Source organism: Bacillus rossius, chromosome 13 (assembly GCF_032445375.1).
Source record: "Bacillus rossius redtenbacheri isolate Brsri chromosome 13, Brsri_v3, whole genome shotgun sequence".
NCBI classification, from domain to species: domain Eukaryota; kingdom Metazoa; phylum Arthropoda; class Insecta; order Phasmatodea; family Bacillidae; genus Bacillus; species Bacillus rossius.
Genome location: NC_086340.1, coordinates 12533093 through 12558201, shown reverse-complemented (window position 1 = coordinate 12558201; position 25109 = coordinate 12533093). Strand labels below are relative to the sequence as shown.

The following is a 25109-nucleotide window of genomic DNA, read 5'->3' as shown; positions in this document are numbered from 1 at the left end:
AATTTATTAATTTTAAATATTTATTAAATAATAATTTAATCATTTATTAAGAAAAAAACATTATACTAATGGGAACATTATCTGACTTATAAATACTTTTCAAAATACACTTCAAAATGTTTGTAAACACTATTACTATCATTTATATTTACTGAAGTAGCTATACGATTTTAAAACACGTATACAATTTTTATTTATATGTAGCCTTATTTTATATGTAGCCTTTTTTTCATCCTATGAAAATTTCTTTGCATATTGCGCGCGCACCGTAAAAATTCATTATTGTAATTTTTTCTTAACGCGTCAAAGAAGTATAACATCAAAACTCAAAAATTTCATAACATGCTAAGTGTACGAATAACTTTAATATATAAAACTAGTGGAGGACAAATACAATTTACAAATCCTCAAATGTCATCAAATCTTTAGTATTCATAAATTTGAAATATGAGTAAAAATACTTGAAGAAAAATAAACAAAGAGAGAAAGTTCGAAAATTCTAACACAAGTACGTATTTAGCGGGTAAAGACTACATCATTTAACCCTACAGAAGCTAGCAAAGAAATAATTGTAACTGCCACTAGCTAAAATGCTTTGGAAATGTTTGTTTAGCACTTTAGGGAACATTTTTGGTGCATTGTATACTAAACATGTAAATATATTTTTCTTTGAAAAAAATAACTATTTAATTGTTTGGTTGTTTCTTCGGAACTAACAGTTCTGTATTTTTTCTCATGTATTATTTTACTTCTGACTCTTGAAATATAGATTCGGAATCGATGTTCTCTTGTAAAGATCTAATTCGAGATTTAGATTTGACAAATAAAATAGTTTCCACTCAACGCTAGTTAACTATCGACGTTATCAATAAGAGGGTTTAGATCAGAATAAAGCCAAGTCAAGTTTGGTTGCATTCCTTAGTAAAATACTGCTTACTGAAAATGAATTATTATTTTAGCATAATACGTTAATATGTTAATACATGGCGTAGTAGTTGATAAAATAATAAACTGTGTCCAGGACAAGCTTTTTTGTCTCTTTGCATGAATAAATTGACTTAATTTTTTCCATATATATATCTAAGGCATTTTTGTAGTAAATTTGATTGATAAACCCCATTCGTTCAACTAAGGTTGAGCCACTTGAATTTACGTGTTTTTCAATGCAAGGAAAATATAAAATATTGTATAACCATCTTCTTTGACCTCCTGCTGTGTGTGAAGTTGGAGTACTGTTTTCTCGTGGAATAACATGTTCACACACATGTGAGCTTACTGAAGGCATTCTCTTTCTGATGGGAACAGCGGAGTCTAAACGAGAGAGAGAGAGAGAGAGAGAGAGAGAGAGAGAGAGAGAATAATTTTTTTTTTTTTTTTGCGGTTTACATACGGATGGTACGTACTGATAATAAAGCGCACATTACTCCTGTTTGAATTAGGTTTCGAAGAAATACTACCTACCTGTTACATGTAGTGCAATTTCAGGAATTTTTCGGGCCAGTTTTTCTTTTCATGGTCCCTAGACCCCAAAATCCTCGACAACTCACAAGTTGTTGTTATATATATATATTTATATATATATATATATATATATATATATATACACACTACGTTTTTGTGGACTCGATAGCTGCTATAATTTTTTTCACTAATTACTTCCAGAGTTATACAAATAAAGGGTAAAGTCGAACCAAGGGTTATGTATTGATTGTAAAAGTTTTTTTTTTAACTTGGAATATGACAACTCTTTTAACATAAAAGATCGCATCCGTTTTGAATTATTATACCTCCTTGTAGTACTTGGCACTAAACTAAACTTTTGTTTGTAATATCTTTGATGTTGCAATATCTCAGCTCGCGGTGCACGACGTTAAGTAGAGGAACGGAAATTTTGTAACAATCACGGTGCTGCCATCTGTGGCGAAAGGCGCAAACCAAAATTAAACTTATAGTGTTAACCGTACAGTGCATTCTAACAAGATGGGCAGTGTTTTAATAACAATTCCTTGGTTGAAATTCAGGTCTAAAGCGGGGTTTAGTATTTGCTCGAGACATTTTTTTTTAATTCGCTTTTATTGGAGCCGTTTCATAGCATAGTTTAAAATTTTGTCTGCTAGTCAAATTGTTCCTTGTCTCACGTGGCTGCTGCGGTGGTGGATGTGGAAACTACGTGTTATTCGTAATTGCTAGGGACCGGAAAAATTCGTGGGTTCAATGACCTGTAGGATGAACTCCATAGTTCTACGTACACTCGGTCAAATGTCACCCACTCATAGGCTGCTGTCTTGTGAGACGTCCCAACGTAGCAGACTGTGATTCGATACAGCTTTGGTTGGGTGTTTCTCATTGGCCCAGAGTCATCCAGGTGAGTTGTGAACCAATAGTGGAGGCAGCACTGAGGTATAACTATTTGTATTTTAGCCTATCGCGGAATGATCTCGCGAATTTTTCCGGTCTCTAGATTAATTGCAAACAATATTTCCTTTTTTTTAAATTGAATTTATGACGTGACAACGTCTAATAAATCGATGAACGCCGTCTGCACGCACGAAAAAGTGTCCCGTTACGCACATTGTCCCGTTACGCTATGAACCCGTTACGCTAATTGTACGTTGCGCCGCATCTATCTCTCTTCCATTCGATTGAAACAACCATCGATTTGACTTTTTCGAGGCACTAAACTTGAAACACTTCCATTCGTTTCCTACTTTTCCTATCATCGTCCTATCCTTAACAGAATAACACAGATTGGAAGAAGTTAAATAGCAAACATGTATAAAAGTTATACTTAAAATAATCTCTTAGTTAAAGTAATAAACAAATTTGAATTAATGAGTACAAATAAAAGTAAATTTATCAATTAAATTGTAGATTTCATTTCACTCCTTCTTTGTATCCATACAACATAGTGATAATTCAATAAAAATGATTCAATTTTATTCATAAAATTATTCAATCATTTCATAAATGTTTTGTTATGACGTTGTCACGTTAAACTATCGTCCGTAAACCGACTTTACAGAAAACCAATTTTTTTTCTCGTATAAACATTTATAACTGTTAAATTGTAGTTTTGAATGGTTTAAAATCTAACTTCGGTAACGATAAACTTTACGTGTTCTCACGTTGCAAATAAACTTGTAAAACGAACCTTGGAAAAGAAATTCAACATAGAATTTTTTGAAATAATACCGAGCGTTATGCGCAAAATTGTGTTTTCAACTACATTACTTGATTTAGAAAAAAAACGTTCGCCATTGTTTTAAGGAACTCTACGTTGAATTTCGTGTCCGCAAGTGTATTTGCAAACGCGGGGACGCGCCGCGCAGACGCTACACAGCGCTGGTGAGTACCTTGGTGTATGTTCGAGAAAAGAAACATGGGGGTTTGGCATGACTGACATGGGGGGTTCGGCGTGACTGACATGGGGGGTTCGGCGTGACTGACATGGGGTTTTGGCGTTACTGACATGGGGTTTTGGCGTGACTGACATGGGGTTTTGGCGTGACTGACATGGGGTTTTGGCGTGACTGACATGGGGTTTTGGCGTGACTGACATGGGTGTTCGGCGTGACTGACATGGGGGTTCGGCGTGACTGACATGGGGGTTCGGTGTGACTGACAGGGAGTTCGGCGTGACTGACATGGGGGTTCGGCGTGACTGACATGGGTGGTTCGGCGTGACTGACATGGGGGTTCGGCGTGTCCGACATGGGGGTTCGGCGTGACTGACATGGGGGTTAGGTGTGACTGGCATGGGAGTTCGGCGTGACGGACATGGGGGTTTGGCGTGACAGGCATGGGGGGTTGCCGTGACTGGCATGGGGGGTTTTCCGTGACTGACATGGGGGGTTCGGCGTGACTGACATGGAGGTTCGGCGTGACTGACATGGGGGTTCGGCGTGAGACATGGGGGTATGGCGTGACTGACATGGGGGGTTCGGCGTGACTGGCATGGGGGTTCGGCGTGACTGACATGGGGGTTCGGCGTGACTGGCATGGGGGTTCGGCGTGACTGACATGGGGGTTCAGCGTGACTGACATGGGGGTTCGGCGTGACTGACATGGCGGTTCGGCGTGACTGACATGGGGGTTCGGCGTGACTGACATGGGGGGTTCGGCGTGACTGACATGGGGGTTCGGCGTGACTGGCATGGGGGTTCGGCGTGACTGGCATGGGGGTTCAGCGTGACTGACATGGGGGTTCGGCGTGACTGACATGGGGGTTCGGCGTGACTGACATGGGGGTTCGGCGTGACTGACATGGGGGTTCGGCGTGACTGACATGGGGGTTCGGCGTGACTGACATGGGGGGTTCGGCGTGACTGACCTCGCCGTTGATGATGGCCCCCACCAGCGTGGGCGCGAGGATGGACACCACCTCGCTCACCACCTCCGACAGGCCGGTGACGGTGGCAGCGAAGTTGGGCGACAGGTCCAGGTGGTTGACCACGCTGCCACCGAAGAACCCTCCCTGCAGCACCATGGTCACCACGATGAGGACGACTATGGCGGTGGCGTCGTGCACCTGGGTGATGGCGAGCATCATGGCCGCCGGGCCCAGCATGGCTGCAGAGAGAGAGTGGGGGGGGGGGAGGCTCTGAGTACACGCGAGACTGAAGCGAAACCTCTGGCGTATTATAGGTATCAGGTTGCAGTAATATATATATGTATGCATATATATGTATGTATATATATATGTATATATATGTATATATGCATGTATATATGCATGTATATATGTATGTATATTTGTATGTATATATGCATGTATATATGCATGTATATATGCATGTATATATGCATGTATATATGCATGTATATATGCATGTATATATGTATGTATATATGCATGTATATATGCATGTATATATGCATGTATATATGCATGTATATATGCATGTATATATGCATGTATATATGTATGTATATATGCATGTATATATGTATGTATATATGCATGTATATATGTATGTATATATGCATGTATATATGTATATATGTATGTATATATGCATGTATATATTATAAAGGTAGAACTTGTTAATTTCACATAACAAGATGGATGAACAAAATTAATGTAGCATATTTATAATTTCACTTCACTAAACAGCTTATTTCTCTATGAACCTTAAAATCAGCAATTTGTATTTATATCTTTGAAGGAAAAAACTTCTTTGCTCAAGTAATGATATTTGTTTGACGAATGAGAATAATTGGTTTTCACAGTTCATGTGTAATATTATATGACAAATATTTGTAAAACAATCTGGTATTGGTGGAAAACATTTAACAAAAATTATAGCTCGTTAATAAAAGTTTTGTTTGGAAGGATTAGAGAAAATGAAAGAGACTTGACATAAGAACTTCGAACAGGAAAGACATGATTTTGATGACTGAAGTAATTGAATGTATAACTGTTGAAATATTTTGAATAATTATAAAGAAATGATATTAAACATGAATGATATTAAGAATTTGAAGAAAGATATTGAAATAAGTAAGATTTATTAATTATAAGAAGAATTGAATACTACAAGGCGATACCAGGAAGAAGACGGAGAATATAAATTTAGAAGACTGAAATCATAGGGGCATTTCCCGTACGAAGAAAGAAGACGAAGACGATCAACTATAGGAGTTCCCAGGACGAAGACCAACATCTAGAGGCGATTCCAGGACGAAGTTTGAATCTACGAAAGGCGTTTCCAGTACGAAGACTACTAGTCCATACTAGGCGTTCCCAGGACGAAGGTGCAAGACTGCACATGGGCGTGCCAAGGACGAAGACGTAGCCGTTTCATTGATGAGTTCCTGGCTGATAGAAGGCGAATCTAGTAAATCATAGTTAGTTACCACAGAACTACAATCACAGGTTGGTTATAAAATGATGCATGAATGTCACCACACTTACTAGATTGAGAACTGACACGCGAGAATAAGTAAAATCACTTGAAATTTCATAATAAATGTTTTACATATTACCAGATTGTTGAAGTTAGGAACAACTTGAGTTAAAAATTCACAAAACCTTAATATACTAGCTAATTCGAGATTTTACGAACTTTTCCACGACATACCCAACTCTACCACTGAATTAGTCCGGACAATAATAAACATATTTTAATTAATGGTGTGTCTTACTAATTAATTCAAATAGCAGTAATTGCAATGATTTTTCATAATTTCAACTTCTTAGAAGTTGTGGCGCCCATAAATTAACATAAATGATTCGTTCTTTTGTAAATACACCAGAACGAGTCTAAGTACTTACGAGTCTTATCAAATTAGATCTCTTTATTATCCATAATAAAGAATTTGATAGGTAAGGCCACGTAAAGATTGGCCACCCAACGTGAGACCAGAAATCAAAGGATTAGCACGACGTATATTGACTACAACAAACTGAAAATTTTAACTCAAGTTTAGAGATCCCACATACATGATGTCAGAAGAAAACAGGAACACTTATTTCTTGAGGGGAAATAATTCAAGGGCTACATCAGAAACAGATCCATCTGAAAACACAAATCTAATTGAAATAGACAGGAACATCAGACAGGGCGACATACCAACACCGCAAATAGGCGAAGTAGATACGAGAATAAGGGAAACTAATATGTCAGAAATTGAACAAATATTTAGGTTCATGCGCGAAGCGGAGGAGAAACGTATACAGGAAAAGCGCGAAGCGGAGGAAAAACATAGACAGGAAATGCGCGAAGCGGAGGAGAAATGGGAACGAAAAGAACGCGAAGCGGAGGAAAAACGTAGACAGGAAAAGCGCGAAGAGGAGGAGAAACGTGAACAAAAAGAACGCGAAGAGGATGAGAGACGTGAACAATTTAATCAGGAACTATTAGAAAATTTTAGACAAATGAGTACAACCATGACTAGAATGATAACGGACACAGAAAGGAAATTTTCTATAGTATGTGATAGGTTCGAAAGAATAGAAGGAGATATATCTAAAGTAGAAGAGAAAGTAGAGGAAAATTTGAAAGAATGTGAAAGTAAATGTCAAAATATAGCGGTAAAGATAGTCGAGGAGAAATTAGACATAACCAACAGACGAAATGAAATGAGAATGGCGGGAGTAGAAGGAAGAATCAGGGAAATAGAAAAAGAAATGCAGTTGCGAAATACCGTAAGAAATCATAGAGAAGTAGAGGTAATACATTCACAGACTACAATCCCGGAAACTATTAATTTAACTAATTCCGCAGGAATTACTCGAGGTTCGGATACGAATAATAGCATCATGCAATCGGCTATAACAGATCCGATATTAGCTTTACATCATCCAGCTAAGAAATGGTTAGACAGTATACCAACTTATTCCGGAATTAGCACTGAAAATCCTATGCGATTTTTGAGAGCATTCGAAGAATATTGCAAAACTTTCGCACTACACGAAGCAGAGAAATTGAAATGTGTGAGTCATTGTTTAAAGAACACAGCTTTCTTTTGGTGGGAAATGTTACAAGATACTGTTACTGAGTATGAAACATTTAGAAAACTATTCACACAACAGTTTTGGAATACTAGGGTTCAGAGCAATCTAAGAATCCAGTTACATGCCGAAAAATTTGACAAGAAAAATAAAAGTTTAGAAGCACATGTTAGTGAAATGTACGAACGAACCAGGTATCTAGATTGTAGAATGGAGGATGCGGAGTTCGTTGCACTAATATTATCACAACTACCTATTAAATATCCATTACAGTTTGCGGGTAGACAATTCTCAAATATTGTCGAATTCAAAGAACAGTTATTAGTGTATGACAAACTCGAAAAGTTGGAGAGAACGACGACGAACAGGGAAACATACGATCATAGAGAACCGAATGAAAATCGTAACAATAGTAAACCGAATGTACCTTTGTATACTAATTGGCAACAAAGAAAATTTGAAAATACAGGAGAACAGAGACCACCGCGAGTTAATACATTGGGATTCGATAATTATAAACGAAACTGGTATGACAGAAACCAATACAATAGGAGGAATTTTTGGAAATATGGTAACCAGAATTACAATAGGAACAATTATTATGAATCAGATAGAAGATATAAATTTTCAAGGCCACAAATTAAGGGAAATTGGAGAAGGAATGACGACTATAGTAAAGATACACAGAACGCAGGAGGGGCGGTGACACAGATGACACAAAATGCGAGTACATTAGAAAATACGTCACAGGAACATACAAATACTAGATTTCCGACTCAAGGAAACAAACTAAGTGACCAATTCGCATATGATGTAGTTATAACACCAGAAAGGAGACCAAACAACAAACTTACATTTGAAAATTCAACACATCTGAACGGACAAGGAGGAAGTAATGTAATGAGTTTTAACAACCGTGAGTTTAATCCAAACGCGATATGGCATTCGACAGAGACTAACCAAAATGCGCAAAAGTTAAACTAAGTAGGGTTAGAGAGAATATACTCCGAACGTCTAACCCAAAACCAGAGAATGGAGTCGAAAATAACTATAGCGGAAAAACATTGAATATGTCTATGATAAACAGTACGAAACAATTACACACTATAATGTTAAATGACAATGACAGGGAATTTTTAAGCGACGAAACAAATGAAGAAACCGCGATTAACGATAAAGAAACGTTATGTCCTGAAATAACTTTGATTATAAACGGAGTAAAAGCACCAGTATTGTTAGACAGTGGGGCTGAAATTTCTTGTATCAGTTCTGACTGCGTCGAGATGATTGAGAGTACCGGAGTAAAATTACCTATTCTGCCTGTACCGAACTTAAATATCTTAGGTGTGACGACAAAATGTAGTACGATCATCAACAAACGGACATTACTAGAAGTGAATGGACTTGGAACAACTAAGTTAGTACCAGTACTAATTGTTAATGGATTGTCGAAACTTATTATTCTAGGTACTGATTTTCTAACAAAATTCAATATTTTATTAGATTTTAAAAGATGTCTAATTACTATTAATAACGACGAATCGTCATCAAACACTTCGAAAAATTGGAAATTTACTGATCATTGTTTCTGCACGTTAAATAAGAAAAGAAAGGAAGAACGAACATGTTGTAGTAATATTAATGATTCAAGAGTTTCAAAATCAGATTTTAAGAATGATACAGTAGGTAACTCGTTAAATGAAGAGAAATTAAAAGGACGTTTATTTTAAGTATTATCATTACAGACGGAAAAATTTTCTGACAAACCCGAATTAAATAAACCATACCAACATAAAAATGAAATAAAGAAGGAAGAAACACGGAAGGAAAATCAAAATAAGTTAAAATCACGTTTAATAGCTGTCGCCGACGTGCGCAGAAGAGGAATGAAAACTACAAATAAAATTAATTTATTTTACGGCGATTTAGTTTTAAAAAGAACTAATTACACTAGTCATTTTTGGGAACTAGTTACAAAGAAATTTTTCTTATTATATGAAGGTCCTTATCGTATAACTAAGGTTATAAGAGAAAATTGTTATGAATTAGCAGATATTAATACAGGGAAAATCATAGGTCATTACAATATAACCCAATTAAGAATTTATAGAGACCCTAATACGATAACAAATTAAATTTTCAACCTTATTGAAAAAAACAAAAAAACATACCATTAATTAAAGTTTGGAGGGGCAAAGTAATTGTTTATTTGAAAATTTACCTTATTTATACACACACTAATGATATGCATGCATCATATTTATATAACTTGAAAGGTTAATGAAGTTACTAAGTACGAAGACAAAACAAATTATGATACCAATGTTTAACTATGTAAACATGTACTTATTAAATGGAGAAATGTGTTGTTGTTTTATTACTTGAGTGTGCATTGTATGTAACTATTGTAAATATGTAACGATGATATGTGTTCGAGTGTAATTTTGTCCATAATGTATTATTGTCATTGGAAGAATACCTCCAGTGTATAGTGTCACCATATACAATGTAGACATTCTTCGGAGGGGCATTCTATAAAGGTAGAACTTGTTAATTTCACATAACAAGATGGATGAACAAAATTAATGTAGCATATTTATAATTTCACTTCACTAAACAGCTTATTTCTCTATGAACCTTAAAATCAGCAATTTGTATTTATATCTTTGAAGGAAAAAACTTCTTTGCTCAAGTAATGATATTTGTTTGACGAATGAGAATAATTGGTTTTCACAGTTCATGTGTAATATTATATGACAAATATTTGTAAAACAATCTGGTATTGGTGGAAAACATTTAACAAAAATTATAGCTCGTTAATAAAAGTTTTGTTTGGAAGGATTAGAGAAAATGAAAGAGACTTGACATAAGAACTTCGAACAGGAAAGACATGATTTTGATGACTGAAGTAATTGAATTTATAACTGTTGAAATATTTTGAATAATTATAAAGAAATGATATTAAACATGAATGATATTAAGAATTTGAAGAAAGATATTGAAATAAGTAAGATTTATTAATTATAAGAAGAATTGAATACTACAAGGCGATACCAGGAAGAAGACGGAGAATATAAATTTCGAAGACTGAAATCATAGGGGCATTTCCCGTACGAAGAAAGAAGACGAAGACGATCAACTATAGGAGTTCCCAGGACGAAGACCAACATCTAGAGGCGATTCCAGGACGAAGTTTGAATCTACGAAAGGCGTTCCCAGGACGAAGGTGCAAGACTGCATATGGGCGTGCCAAGGACGAAGACGTAGCCGTTTCATTGATGAGTTCCTGGCTGAGAGAAGGCGAATCTAGTAAATCATAGTTAGTTACCACAGAACTACAATCACAGGTTGGTTATAAAATGATGCATGAATGTCACCACACTTACTAGATTGAGAACTGACACGCGAGAATAAGTAAAATCACTTGAAATTTCATAATAAATGTTTTACATATTACCAGATTGTTGAAGTTAGGAACAACTTGAGTTAAAAATTCACAAAACCTTAATATACTAGCTAATCCGAGATTTTACGAACTTTTCCACGACATACCCAACTCTACCACTGAATTAGTCCGGACAATAATAAACATATTTTAATTAATGGTGTGTCTTACTAATTAATTCAAATAGCAGTAATTGCAATGATTTTTCATAATTTCAACTTCTTAGAAGTTGTGGCGCCCATAAATTAACATAAATGATTCGTTCTTTTGTAAATACACCAGAACGAGTCTAAGTACTTACGAGTCTTATCAAATTAGATCTCTTTATTATCCATAATAAAGAATTTGATAGGTAAGGCCACGTAAAATATGTATGTATATATGTATGTATATATGCATGTATATATGTAAGTATATATGTATGTATATATGTATGTATATATGTATGTATATATGTATGTATATATGTATGTATATATGTATGTATATTTATATATGTATGTATATATGTATGTATATATGTATGTATACTTATGTATGTATATTTATATATGTATGTATATTTATATATGTATGTATATATGTATGTATACTTATATATATGCATGTATATATGTATGTATACTTATATATATGCATGTATATATGTATGTATACTTATATATATGCATGTATACTTATATATGCATGTATACTTATATATATGTATATGTATGTATATATGTATGTATATGTATGTATATGTATGTATATGTAATATGTATGTGTATATATGTATGTGTATATATGTATGTATATGTATGTGTATATATGTATGTGTATAAATGTTTGTATATGTATGTGTATGTATATATTTAAGTACACTGCGTCATTTGTCTTTCTCCCCTGCCGTCTCCTCCTCTACCGTTTCCCCACACCACGCACCTAACTATTCCCTTGTATTCCCTTGCAGCGTCACCTACGTAACATGGCGACTCCTCTGAGTGTAATTAGTAGAGGGTGAATATGTAATCTTTATTTGCTAACAGGATGGAGCCCATCCCCAATTGCAATCTCTTGTGCACGGGATTGGTTGAACGTCGAAGTACCTGGCCGTTGGATTGGTCGTGATGGTCGAGACGACAGAGCTTTTTTTTTTCCGCTGGCCTCCACGCGTTCACCTGGCATAACGCCGCGTTTTTTTTTTTCCTTCCTTTGGGGCTTCATAAAAGATCAGGTCTACGTTCCGCCGCTACCTAGTGATCGCCAGGTTTGAGACACAGAATTGAAGAAGATATATTGCTTCCTTTGCCCCCCATCAACCAAAGAAATTTCGCTTCAAAACGCTTCGCAACATATTATTTTCATTCCAGCGCACGAGGTGAGTCTTCTAAGGCGTTGACCAATAAGTAGAGACCGGAAAAATTCGCGGGTTCAATGACCTCCAGGATAGACTCCAATATCCTCTCCACACTCGGGCAAATGCCACCTGTTCATTGGCTGCTGACTTGTGAGTCGTCTCGACTGGGTGGCCTGTGATTCGACACTTCTATGAGTGAAGGTCTCTAATTTGCCCTCAGTCCTCCAGATTAACAGTGGACCAATGGCAGAAGCAGCACTATGGTATAATTATTTGAATTTTAGCATGACACGAAATGAACCCGCCAATTTTTCAGGTCTCTACCAATAAGTCGGTCAGCTGAAGTGTCCGTAGACTGTAAAGCGCATGTCTGCTGTTATAAAAACCAATCGCAGGCGTCCATGAATGGCCCTGGCCAAACAGGGCGGTGTCTTCTCCTGCAGACGGCCGCCAATCACAAGGGAGCAATCAGGTTATAACGAGGGACCGGAAAAATTCGCGGATTCAATGACCTGTAGGATAGCCTCCATTATCCTCTGCACTTCTCAAGTAAACACGCGTGTTCATTGGTTACAAAATTGTGAGTCGTCTCCACTGGGTAGCTTGTGATTCGACGCCTCTTTGGTCGATAGTCTCTCATTGGCCTAGAGAGCTCCAGTTAAACCGCGATCCAATAGCAGAACCAGCAGAATTATACACATGTTTGAATTTCAGCCTATCACGAAATGAATCCGCGAATTTTTCCTGTCTCTATAGGTATAACGAGGGAAACGCATGTGTGTAAATAACTTTTTATCATAAAAAAAATATCTGCAAAATTTGATTTTTTAAAACCACGGGAATCATACTCACCTAGACCGTTGAATATTTTGTAAGCGGTTAAGTGTGAGAGGTAGCCTTTTGATCGAAGCCACTGTGAGGCACTTCCCAGCATTAGGTTAGTCACCAAGGAGAACACATACGGTACGGCTGACAGATATCCGGACTGCAACAAACAATTAAAAAAAAAAACATTGTTTCCCCCCCCCCTTTCCCTACAGTTACACAATTGAATATATGTTATCCGCCAATCAGAGCACAGTAGTGGGGAAATCTCCGGCGCTCACTCTTTGAAGGTTCGGTCTTGCAAGACATGTTGATTTATTTTTTCATCTAATTTTTCTCAATCTCTCTTCTATATATACTTACATATCGCTATATAGGTATATAATTCTCTATGTTCTTGTATATCTCTTTATCTCTCAATCACTCTTATCTCTCTTTTTTATTTTTAATTAGGGCTACCTCCTTTAACTCTGTTTTCTGTCTCTGATATGTTCTACACATATTTACAAAATGTAATATCGTACAATGGTTGTTAAAAAAAAGTCGCGCAAAACATAATCATTATCAACATTTTCTCGAATTTTTACAACCATTATATTTTTCTTAGTGAATGTCAGTTGAAAATAGTTTTGACAGAACATAAAATGCAAGGAAGGTATTGTGCTAAAGCTCCATGAATAAAATTTAAAACAATATTAATGACGGTAAAATTAAAAAAATAACCACAAGCATAGCGGAGTTTTTTACACTTTTGAAAAATAAGAATATATATTTACTTTTTTTAATATCCGTCAATATATTTTATTTTAAATCGAGAACAAATAAATAAAATCGAAGTTTCATCATGTAATGTTCTCTCTAATATATATAAATTATTTTTCTTCTTAGTAAATCAGGAACCTAAACGATTGACTGCATACAATACCTATATTATATTACAGTATATTTATAAGTATATTTATATTCAAATGTAACGCAAAACGTACACATTTTTTTTCGGAGTAGTTGACACAGCTGCTCCGACTGCGAATTCTAGCGGCGGGTGCGGAAACTACGTGTGATTCGCGTCCATAAATGTAGTTGAAAACACAATTTGCGTATAAATACCTATTACGCTCGGCATTATTTTAAAGAATTCTATGTTGACTTTATTTTCCGAGGTTCGTTTTATAAGTATATTCGCAACGCGAGAACACGTGGATTTTTATCGTTATCGTGGATAGATTTTTAAACAATTTAAAACTACAATTTAAACAGTTGAAAATGTTGATACGAAAATTAATGGAACCATCAATGCGGGGATATTAATTTAATTGGTTGTTTTCAGAGCCTGCGGGGTAGGAGTGAGCTAGCGATCTGAACTTCTTGCTTCCGCCATTTGTAATCCCTCAGAAGCCAACACAGACTTGTATTATTATGGTTCTGACGTCATTAACTATGATTGGGCGCTAGAGTGAAACAATGAAATAAGGTGCTACTAATTTTTTGACCATATACTTTAAACACATTATTCTGTAACTCACATTTTAACTGTAAAATAAAATCCGGAAAAAAAACTTTTTTTATTTTCCAAACATTTATAGACGTGTGACGTATTTAATTTAAAAAAAACGTATTCCGTATCACTATTTTTCCATGGTCTGATATTTCAATCATTTCCCAAAGAACGCTGAACTATCCAGCGTAACACGTCAAATTACTGTACCTAAGTTTCACTTAAGTAAGATCATATTTAGCACATATATAAAAAAAGAATAATGCAATCAAACATCTTAATACTATCGCTCTGCATATCGGCACGCAATACGAAATTTTTTTTTACTCTTAAAAAAATATTTAAAAAATTAAAATTAAGTGATACAAAAGCATTTTATTAAAATATTCAAAAAGAAATAAACATCGTGTTGAACCTTTCGGCAATGGAGTTATAATTTTATCTCAAATGATCCAGTAGCCATTGCTTGGCCAGATACCAAAGAGAAAAAAATGTCTTGAATAAATGAAGTTACATGTAAGTGTAAAAAATTGGTTGTCTGTAAAATAGGTTTACGGACGATAGTTTAACGTGACAACGTCATAACAAAACATTCATTAAATGATTGCATACTTTTATGAATAAAATTGAATCATTTTTATTGAATTATCACTATTTTGTATGGATACAAAGAAGGAGTGAAATGAAATCTACAATTTAATTGATAAATTTACTTTAATTTGCACTCATTAATTCAAATATGTTTATTACTTTAACGAACAGATTATTTTAACTATAATTTTTATACATGTTTGTGTTTGCTATTTAACTTCTTCCTATCTGTGTTATTCTGTTAAGTATAGGACGATGATAGGAAAAGTAGGAAACGAATGGGAGTGTTTCAAGTTTAATGTGCCTCGAAAAAGTCAAATCGATGGTTGCTCCAATCGAGTGGAAGAGAGATAGATGCGGTTCAAGCGTACAATTAACGTAACGGGACACGGCGTAACGGGACAATGTGCGTAACGGGACACTTTTTCGTGCGTGCAGCCGGCGTTCATCGATTTATTAGACGTTGTCACGTCAAAAAGAAGTACGCATTAGTCTAGAAACGAGCAAGTGTTTCTAAGCATCACACAGTGACAGTCTGAATGATGCTTCCGCCAAATTGCGACAGTCGACACGAAGATAACTTGTTATCTGGAGCGTGCAAGTTGAAGTTCGAGGTATCAAGAAGGGCAGGCAGCGTTCATTGTGAACGTTGTCGGTTATCGGTATCGGGACGCGTAGCTGCAGTTATCTTTGCTGTTTGAGAATCAGCTGGGAGATGTTAGGTTAGAACTGTTTAAAAAAAGTGTGTCGGGATATGACCGACTAACTTCGCTGCAAGTTCATCTCAGTTACTTAATGTACAAATTTCCGAACCCTCACAGTTAAACAAAAACATCGCATTCTTTTTTTTTTGACGTGACGTCTAATAAATCGATGAACACCGGCTGCACGCAAGAAAAAGGGTCCCGTTACGCACATTGTTCCGTTACGCTGTGTCCCGTTACGCTCATTGTACGCTTGCGCCGCAGCTATCTCTGTTCCACTCGATTGCAACAACCATCGATTTGACGTTTTCGAGGCACATTAAACTTGAAACACTCCCATTCGTTTCCTACTTTTCCAATCATCGTCCTATCCTTAACAGAAGTAACAAGGATTGGAAGAAGTTAAATAGCAAACATGTATAAAAGTTTTAGTTAAAATAATCTCTTCGTTAAAGTAATAAACATATTTGAATTAATGAGTGCAAATAAAAGTAAATTTAACAATTAAATTGTATGTTTCATTTCACTCCTTCTTTGTATCCATACGAAATAGTGATAATTCAATAAAAATGATACAATTTTATGCATAAAAGTATGTAATAATTTCATCAATGTTTTGTTAGGACGTTGTCGCGTTAAACTATCGTCCGTAAACCAACTTTACAGACAACCAATTTTTTTTGCAAATATAACTGCAATTATTGTGTAAAAAAGTTACTGATACTAGTACATTTGTTCGTCTGCATTAAAGCAACTGTATCGTTACAAAAAAAGGTTCGGGTTCCTCCTGGGTTCGGATTCTTTCCCGGGAATTTATGCTTTGTGTTGGCCCAATCCCTTCTTCATTAGTTAAAGCTATCTGTAAACCGTTACATGAATTAGCTTTCCAGTTTCAACTGTGCACAATAATATGCATGATAAAAAAAATACAGACAAATTGATTAATATTCGAATTTATTTCCGATGTTTAAAAAACTATTTATTGTATTGATAATAAATCAATATTTAACAATTTCCGTAAGTGCGACTATATATATATATATATAAAAATTTAGCTTCCGTATGTATTTGGCCGCAAAACTCGGAAAGTATACGATGGTTTGGATTGAAATTTTTACAGAACATTGCATCTTAACAGAAGAGTGTTTATATGAAATAAAAGTTTGGGAAAATCCACCGGAAAAATCGAAAAAAAAAGTTTCTATAACTAAATATCATGGTCACCCAACTTAGTTGTGACCACGCTCGACGATGCTGTACCATATTGTCGAAGTTCAAGCACATCAGGCTACTTTTTTTTTTTTTTTTTTTTTTTTTTTTTTTTTTTTTTTTTTTTTACTTAATTGGTACATTTATTTATATAAAAAAAAAGGAAACACAACGTGGCACAATTTTACAGAGGAGCCGAAAAGGGAAACTATCATAAAATAGAATGAATACATTAAAAAGTAGATGTGAACACACCTTGTGCGACTATGTAACTTTTCTGGTCACAACTTCACCGAATGTAATACTACTATCGACATTCACCTAACATTCCTAAGGACTAAAATTTTCAATTACTGACACAAACTCAGCCTGGCAGTTAGAAACAGGAGGAAACACACACACACCTGATTACACACATTCGTAACACATAATGGCCATTTATGTTTGGCAAAGTTTTTTTTTATATAAAGAACTAAAAACTGACCAATCCATAAATGTGCTGGGATTCCAGTTTATAAAACTGCCCTCATTGTAAGAGTAAAAACATTCTTTGTCCTCCAGGTCCAAAACAACGTGACAAATTTGCACACGCATTTAATCTTCTCCTTCATCATCTTCCTCCTCCTCCTCTTCTTCGTCCTCGGCACTCTCTTCCACCTTCTTGTCATCCTTCTTGGGACGTCCGCGCCCGCGCCCGGTCGCCGCTATCTTGGGCGCGGCTTTAGCGCCCTTCTTTTTGGAGCCACGACCCCTCTTGGCCGGCGAGGCGCCATCAGACTTCTTCACCTCCTTCTTGTCGTCCGCCGTGGATCTGTTCCTCCTCTTGGCCTCCTTGACATCCGATGACCCCTTAGCAGGGCGGCCCCTCTTCCTCTTCTGCTCGTCTACGGCAGCGGACTCATTGTCGGACATGGTCGCGAGCTTTGTTGCAAGACTGTTCCCTCGAACTCCAACAGCAAGTGACGGCTTGGCGTTCCAGAGAGGGCTACTACTACTCGACCATTGTGCCTTGACGACTATAATTTACACAAATATGTATATATATATATTTCAAGAAAGAAATAAAAAACTTTATTTAATTTGAAAGTATATTCTTTCGACTCTATTGATAAAAATACGTTTAAATTAAAAAATACATTTCGTACAATACATTTGAAAATTAAATAATTCTTATCTTATAGCTTATCTATATATATAAAAATGTTATTTTGGTTTGTGTACGCTTCAAAATCTCAAAAAGTTCTGCACCGATCGAGCTGAAATTTTACCATTATATACAACCCGCATCAAGGATTATTTTTATCTACTTTTCACTTCAGCAACATACCCGCGACCGCGAAAAAGTAACTGCGTCATTTTATTAATGTGTTTTCTCACCAATAAAAACAAAAATCACGCATTTTCTGTTATGAAAACGTTTCTCCATGCCAAAGGATTTCTCTTAGCAATGGAAAAAACTACGTCAAGTGAAGCGAGCGGGAAATGGCTATATACAATGAGATTGCTTTTAATGTGAGGTGCAATAATTAAAAAATTACTAAGCGTACCGGTATGGGACTAATTGTACAATATGAATGAGGTACTTTAGTGTGATTGTGTCTCGATTGAGCTGCGCCGTTATCCAAATCGTAAGTAGAGGTTATGTGTTGTAAGGGTCTATCACCACATGTAGATGGTTCTAGGCTATTCATTTTTTGAACTCCTTAGACCCTATACTTTTTATTTAATTTTTAATTTAATTAATATGTTCTATCACCAATAACAACAATTGCATCAATCGTAAGTAGAGGTTATGTTTTGTATGGGTCTATCACCACTTGATGTGGGATTGCATGTAGATGGTTCTAGGCTATTCATTTTTTGAACTCCATAGACCCTATACCTTTTTTTATTTTTTATTTAATTAATATGTTCTATCGCCAATAACAACAATTGCATCAATCGTAAGTAGAGGTTATGTTTTGTATGGGTCTATGTCCACTTGATGTGGGATTGCGTGTAGATGGTACTAGGCGATTCATTTTTTGAACTCCGTACACCCTATACCATTTTTTTTAAATTTTTAATTTAAATTAAAATGTTATGTCGCCAATAACAACAATTGCATCACATTCATAGCACAAGTGCGAAAAAAACAGATTTTTACCTATTAGCTGTGTACCAGTGACCGCGCCATCTGCCGTAATCGAGGAAAACACTCGCTGACAACCGCAATAGTAATGGCGCAGTCACATGACAAACAATATTCGTTTCCAATTACATGATAGGTGTGCAAATTATCCTCTTGCGGAATATTAATCAGCCAAAACTCTGCAACGGCACGCGACTTTTAGTTAAGAAATTAATGAATAACGTAGTGGAAGCAACGATTTTAACGGGGCCTTTTAAAGGTGAAGAAGTCCTCATTTCTCGAATACCCATGATCCCGACCGATACACCACTTCAATTTAAAAGATTGCAATTCCCAATTCGATTGGCTTTTGCAATCACAATCAATAAAGCTCAAGGTCAATCATTAGAATTGTGTGGTTTAGATTTAGATGCGGATTGCTTTTCACATGGACAACTGTATGTTGCGTGTTCCCGAGTCGGAAAACCAGATAGTCTATATCTACGCATACAGTGGAAAAACAAAAAAATATTGTATATCCACAAGTATTGCAAAATTAAACTTATATGAAATGTAGTCTTTGTTTTGTTTCTTATTTCTCAACTATTCAATCACAATGTGCCACAGCGAAGCGTGGCAGGGTACAGCTAGTATATATATATTCAGTTTTGTTTAAAAAAACGTATTTCATACGTGAAAAACAAAATATTCACAGAAAAGTGTTGTAAAAATTTACATTGGTTTTCTTGTAGTATTACAAATCACATATATCTTGATAACTGGTTTCCAGGGTAATCGTTTGTGAAAGTACAAAAAAAAAATTTTTTCTGCGTACCAAGCAAGCATTATCGTGACCGTTACATGTGCGTATTGCATAAATTGCAATTTTTCCAATGTAATTTATTAGCAATAGACATATTTTTTTCATCGCGATATCAGGGTAAACACATACATATAAATAATATTTAGTTTCCTTCTGATGCAAAAGCCTTGGAGATTTCGGCTTTTCCCCTGCCCCGCTCCCCCCAACATGAACGAACATGATATCGCCCTATGCTTATGGCTACAGCCATGATTATTCCTCCGTTTTCATCGGGTAGTAAAGCAGATTTGAAGCACGTATAAATTTTCTTTACTGCGGTGTTCTCGACCAGCCCGAAGCCGATTATAAACAAAAAGGAAAAGAGGTTATCCAGTTACGGTAAAGTCAACAATGCATGTGACTATACTGGCAGACGAGAATATTAAAAATACTTGATTCTCTAAAGATAAGTTGAATGAGATAATTCCGTAAAAAAAAATAATAATAATCGTGGCCCTGCCGATGCACAGAAAAAAAATTCTGTACTTTTACAAAAGATTATTTTGCAAACCAGTTGCCAAGAAATAGTTTTTTACACGTCAAGAAAGCTATTCTAACTTTGCGCAACACTGAACTATGTTTATTTTTTGCATATACGAAATTACTTTTTTTTTCGAGATAATATTGAGGAATTCTTACGAAAATTGGCGCATGATATATTTTGTTAACTTCACTTTATTTCGTTTTATTATACTTATTAATGTGCGCATTTAATACTGGGAAGCTACTCAGGGAACGGTTTACAAATAGTTTAACTGTTAGAAGCGCTGGGACAACCCAAAGCATAAATGCCTGGGTAATAATCCAAAACCAGTATTACTGCGAACACTATTTAGCAGTTAACACAGTTGTTGTCCTATAAAACTACACATTTACAGGTATCTGTGATTTTACATGAACATTTATGTTACATTTACAAAAACAAAGTTACAGTGTGGCATGAGCCTACCTTATTATTTTAAAAATAAATTTATATTCACTATTAAATTACCAAGTCTAAACTTGCTGTGATCACGAGGTAAAACAGTTTTTTTTAATTGTGCTCTTTTCGATTGCCGAAACAAAAAAAAATTTCATTTCGTGTAACATGCAATGGACGAAGGAATGAAATCATTTACTGTGCGTGTGCCGACAACTTACACTTGCGAGGTCGAAGTTCAGAATGTTCTTCATGTAGGTAGGCAGTTCGTTGAGGAACATGTACAGTAAATACACGACTCCAACTTTAACCGCTACGAAAGACCACACTGGTAGCGACGTGCATATGCTTATCCATGGAACAGGAAATGTCACCTGTAAAAAAAACAATCATTGCTGAACCAAAAGAAAAAAAATGCAGTGTACTATTTCTTTAAAATTTCTCCCGCTTGTGACCATGAAATGGAAAATATTGCATAAAATATTATGTCCAGACTTTCAATTTAGCAAATTCAGTTTTAATTTCTAACACAGGGCCACTCCCACATACGACTTAAACTTCAGACTCCCGGCTTCAAGAAAGTGCGTATTAATAGTTCCATAAAATATTTTACCTTTTTTTGTTTCATTTAATTAACATAAGTTTGATCAGTACAAGTAAGTATCTGTCAGTTTTTCCTTTCTGGCTTCATTTTTAGCTTAAAACTCGCAGTAGGAATTTTAATACCCACACTTTAGGTTCTCGTTGGTCAAGATCGTCCGTTCCAATAATACAAGAAATATTTCCAGGCCCAATCATCGCGTGACTCAAAAGCATAACTACTAAGTCAGTAATAGTCATTAAAAAGATAACAAACATCAGACATAGATTGAAAAAGTTGTCTCGATTAAAATGTCTCATAATTCGTTAACCACCAATGATTTAAAGTGTACCCAGTTTTGTCTTGGGGCATCAATAGATCCACAAAAATAGTCAATTTTATAATGAACGCTAATTAACAGTCTAATAGAATATATAATCTCTAACTTCTTCCCCATTAATTTATTTTTCTTTATTTACTGTTTTTAAATAATTGAGAACCTGAAGAGTGTACACCTAATAAATTATAATGCGCATTAATAGGAGCACGTATTTTTTTCGCGAAAATATTTCGAGATTAGCTCCTTGTGATAACACTGTAGTTGTCTTGTGTTTCGTTATCAGTCGAAGTTCTTTCTGGCGCGCGTCTACTGTCGCCAGGGTCGTTACCACAACGCCGAAATTCCATAACGCCGAATGTTAAAATTGATCACAACGCCGACAACTAGAAAAATGCTGTGTACCACAACACCGAAATAACAACTGAATGAATTTGTGTGTGTTTCTTAAATGTACCTTAATGCCGAAATACCACAATCAAACCTAACCTTACCTAACTTAACCTAACCTAGCGTAATATAACCTAACCTAACTTAACCTAGCCTATCCTAGCCTAGTCTAACCTAAACTAGCCTAACCTAACCTAGCCTAACCTAGTCCAACCTAACCTAGTCCAACCTAACCTAGTCTAACCTAACCTAGTCTAACCTAACCTAGTCTAACCTAACCTAGTCTAACCTAACCTAGTCTAACCTAACCTAGTCCAACCTAACCTAGTCCAACCTAACCTAGTCCAACCTAACCTAGTCTAACCTAACCAAGTCTAACCTAACCAAGTCTAACCTAACCAAGTCTAACCTAACCTAACCTTTGTGGCAGTCCTGCAATGACATTTTACGGCGTTAGTGTATTTCGGCGTTATGGTAACTCGGCTTTGTGGTACACAGCAGTTTTCTAGCTGTCGACGTTGTGGTCGATTTGGCATTTCGGCGTTGTGGTGCGTCCCCCCGTCGCCATACCAACCACAGCAATTTTTGTGCGGAAGCAAAAACGGGTCCTGAACGGCCCGGCCAAATAAGGCAACGGCTTCTCTCGCAGACGGCCCGCCAATCACAGGGAAGAAATCTCTGCAGCGAGCATGCCATATCGCAGTCTAGTGAGCGATAAATACTTGTCCCAATACGTTACCTTTGATTCGGGCGCCACATTGGCTAGAATGTAGTCATTCTCTTCCGCGGATATCCTAGGGTGGTCGCCGGGCGTGTTGTAGACAAACAGCAACCACAGAACTGTCCAGAGACACCCCAGTCCGCCGTAGAAGTAGAACACAGCTGGCCAACCCCAGACAGTGCAAATTTTCCCCGTCAAGGCCATAGAGACTAGAATGCCTACGTTTGTCGCTGGAAAAGGAAGAGGAAGAAAAAAGCAAGATCACAAACAGTCAACTTTGTCGAGACATCTACTTCGTAAAACTCTAAATCTGACTGACAGACAATACACAGTTTAAACCGTTGCGTTGGGTCTAGAAGCAAGAAATTTTGCGTAGGTGAGCACTAAGAGAGGATCTTTTTGAAAATTCATCCCTCAAAAAGGAGGGGAGGGGGTTGAATAGAGGATGAAAATTTGTATGGAATTTGGTCGTTTTTGAAGTTACAAATAGTAAGATTGGCGTTTAGGCTTCTGTTTATGAATAAAAGTCAGTTGTATCAGAGTTTTTTTTTTAATTCATTAGAAATGAGGATCAAGTACTTTCCCATCGGGCCCCCGGCTAGTTGACTAATGAATAGGGACACCTGTATTTCGCGATTTCATTTCATGTCAAGGTATTTCACAAAACACTGTAGCTTTTTCTAAGAGTCATGGATGGCAAATTGTGGGGGGTGCAGCAGTACGGTGACCACATTCTCATTGGCCCCGTCAAGAGCGGGACGACACCTCTCACCGACCTCAGCCAATAACCACAGGAGAAAAGCTACAGTGTTTTGTGAAATACCTTGACACGAAATGTATTCGCGAAATACAGGTGTCCCTACTGATGAATCACTTAAGACCTGCAAATTTTCGCTGTGATTTTTGGCGTTTTTCTCGAATGCAAAATTTTTGGCAGACTTGGACGTGTTTCGTCCTGGAATCCCGGGTTAATCGACACGTCCTGAAGGACTGGAAGCCAGGAAAATATTCGACCGGATCATGCGTGATCCGGAGAGATTGTGACAAGTGACAGCAGCCGATGGACACGTGACATCGACTTGGTCACGCACGTGTTCGAGTATTATAGCTTGGCGCCGGAAAATAATGCGAAGTTTTCTGGACTCTATTAAATAACATATAGGTGGAGACCTGAAAAATTCGCGGTTTCGATGGCCTTCAGGATAGACTGCACATACCCCTGTACACTCGGGCAAACAACGCAAGTTCATTGGCTGCCGACTTATAAGTCGTCTCGGCTGGTTTGTCTGTGATTCGATCCTTCTTTGGTTGAGGGTTTATAACTGGTTGAGATTCGTCCAGATGACCAGTAAGCCAATAGCAAAATTATCTAAGAGGTATAAGTGTTTGAATTCTAGCCTATCACCGAATGAATCCGCGAATTTTGCAGGTCTCTACATATAGGCAATGATTTAATTTTTTTTTTTTTTGTCATTTCTATTTTCTCGACGATTTTTGGGAGTGTTATCAAATTCACAAGGCAACATTTGAAAACAAAATCACATAAACTATCAGTTTAACACATAGTATGTTTTGTATATTGATTCAAACTAAAATGAGAAAACTGTAAATAAAATAGTAGAAACTAAAGCGAAATTAACATCCTTATTTTACAATAAAATATATATTATGGGAAATATGTTCCAATACGTGTAAACGGCTAGAATTTTTGGAAGGTCAAAGTTGCACTCAAGATCACGAGATACATATGGAAGGCAGCGTGTATTCGATCTAGTTGTGGGGAAAATATCACATTAGCTCATTATAGAACAAATATTCATAATAATATAAAAATGTGTATTAAATAGCTTCAAAACAGGTAGAATGAAAATTTTTAAGCATACACGAAGCATTAACTTATAGCACAAAAAAATAGGATTGTATCCACCACAAAATGGAAGGAAGGTTTTTTTTAATAAAAACTTTTTTAAGCAGGTGGAATGTCTGTGGTACCATACGATAATAAACATTATCATACGATAACAAACTATATCAAAAAGAAAATTATTTATTAAAAAATAAATTTATCAACAGTTTGTCAGGATTAGTAACAGTTGTAAGTTATTATGATTTCTCAAGATGTCGCAATG

General features: G+C 36.3%; 2 protein-coding genes across 2 annotated transcripts in view; both read right to left on the bottom strand.

Annotated features, from left to right (window-relative positions):
* The window catches only part of LOC134538253 (sialin-like), a 45200-nt gene that overhangs the window by 2239 nt on the left and 17852 nt on the right, over positions 1–25109 (bottom strand). Inside the window, exons 5-8 of the mRNA XM_063379403.1 lie at positions 22999–23210; positions 21174–21326; positions 13090–13222; positions 4331–4569 (exon numbers count right to left, since the gene is read on the bottom strand). Coding sequence (XP_063235473.1) covers positions 4331–4569; positions 13090–13222; positions 21174–21326; positions 22999–23210 — 737 coding nt within the window. The remainder of the gene's footprint in view (positions 1–4330; positions 4570–13089; positions 13223–21173; positions 21327–22998; positions 23211–25109) is intronic.
* On the bottom strand, positions 17145–18042 carry LOC134538254 (high mobility group protein I-like). The gene has a single exon (XM_063379404.1). The coding sequence runs from the start codon at positions 17971–17973 to the stop codon at positions 17656–17658; it is 318 nt and encodes a 105-aa protein (XP_063235474.1). The 5' UTR covers positions 17974–18042; the 3' UTR covers positions 17145–17655.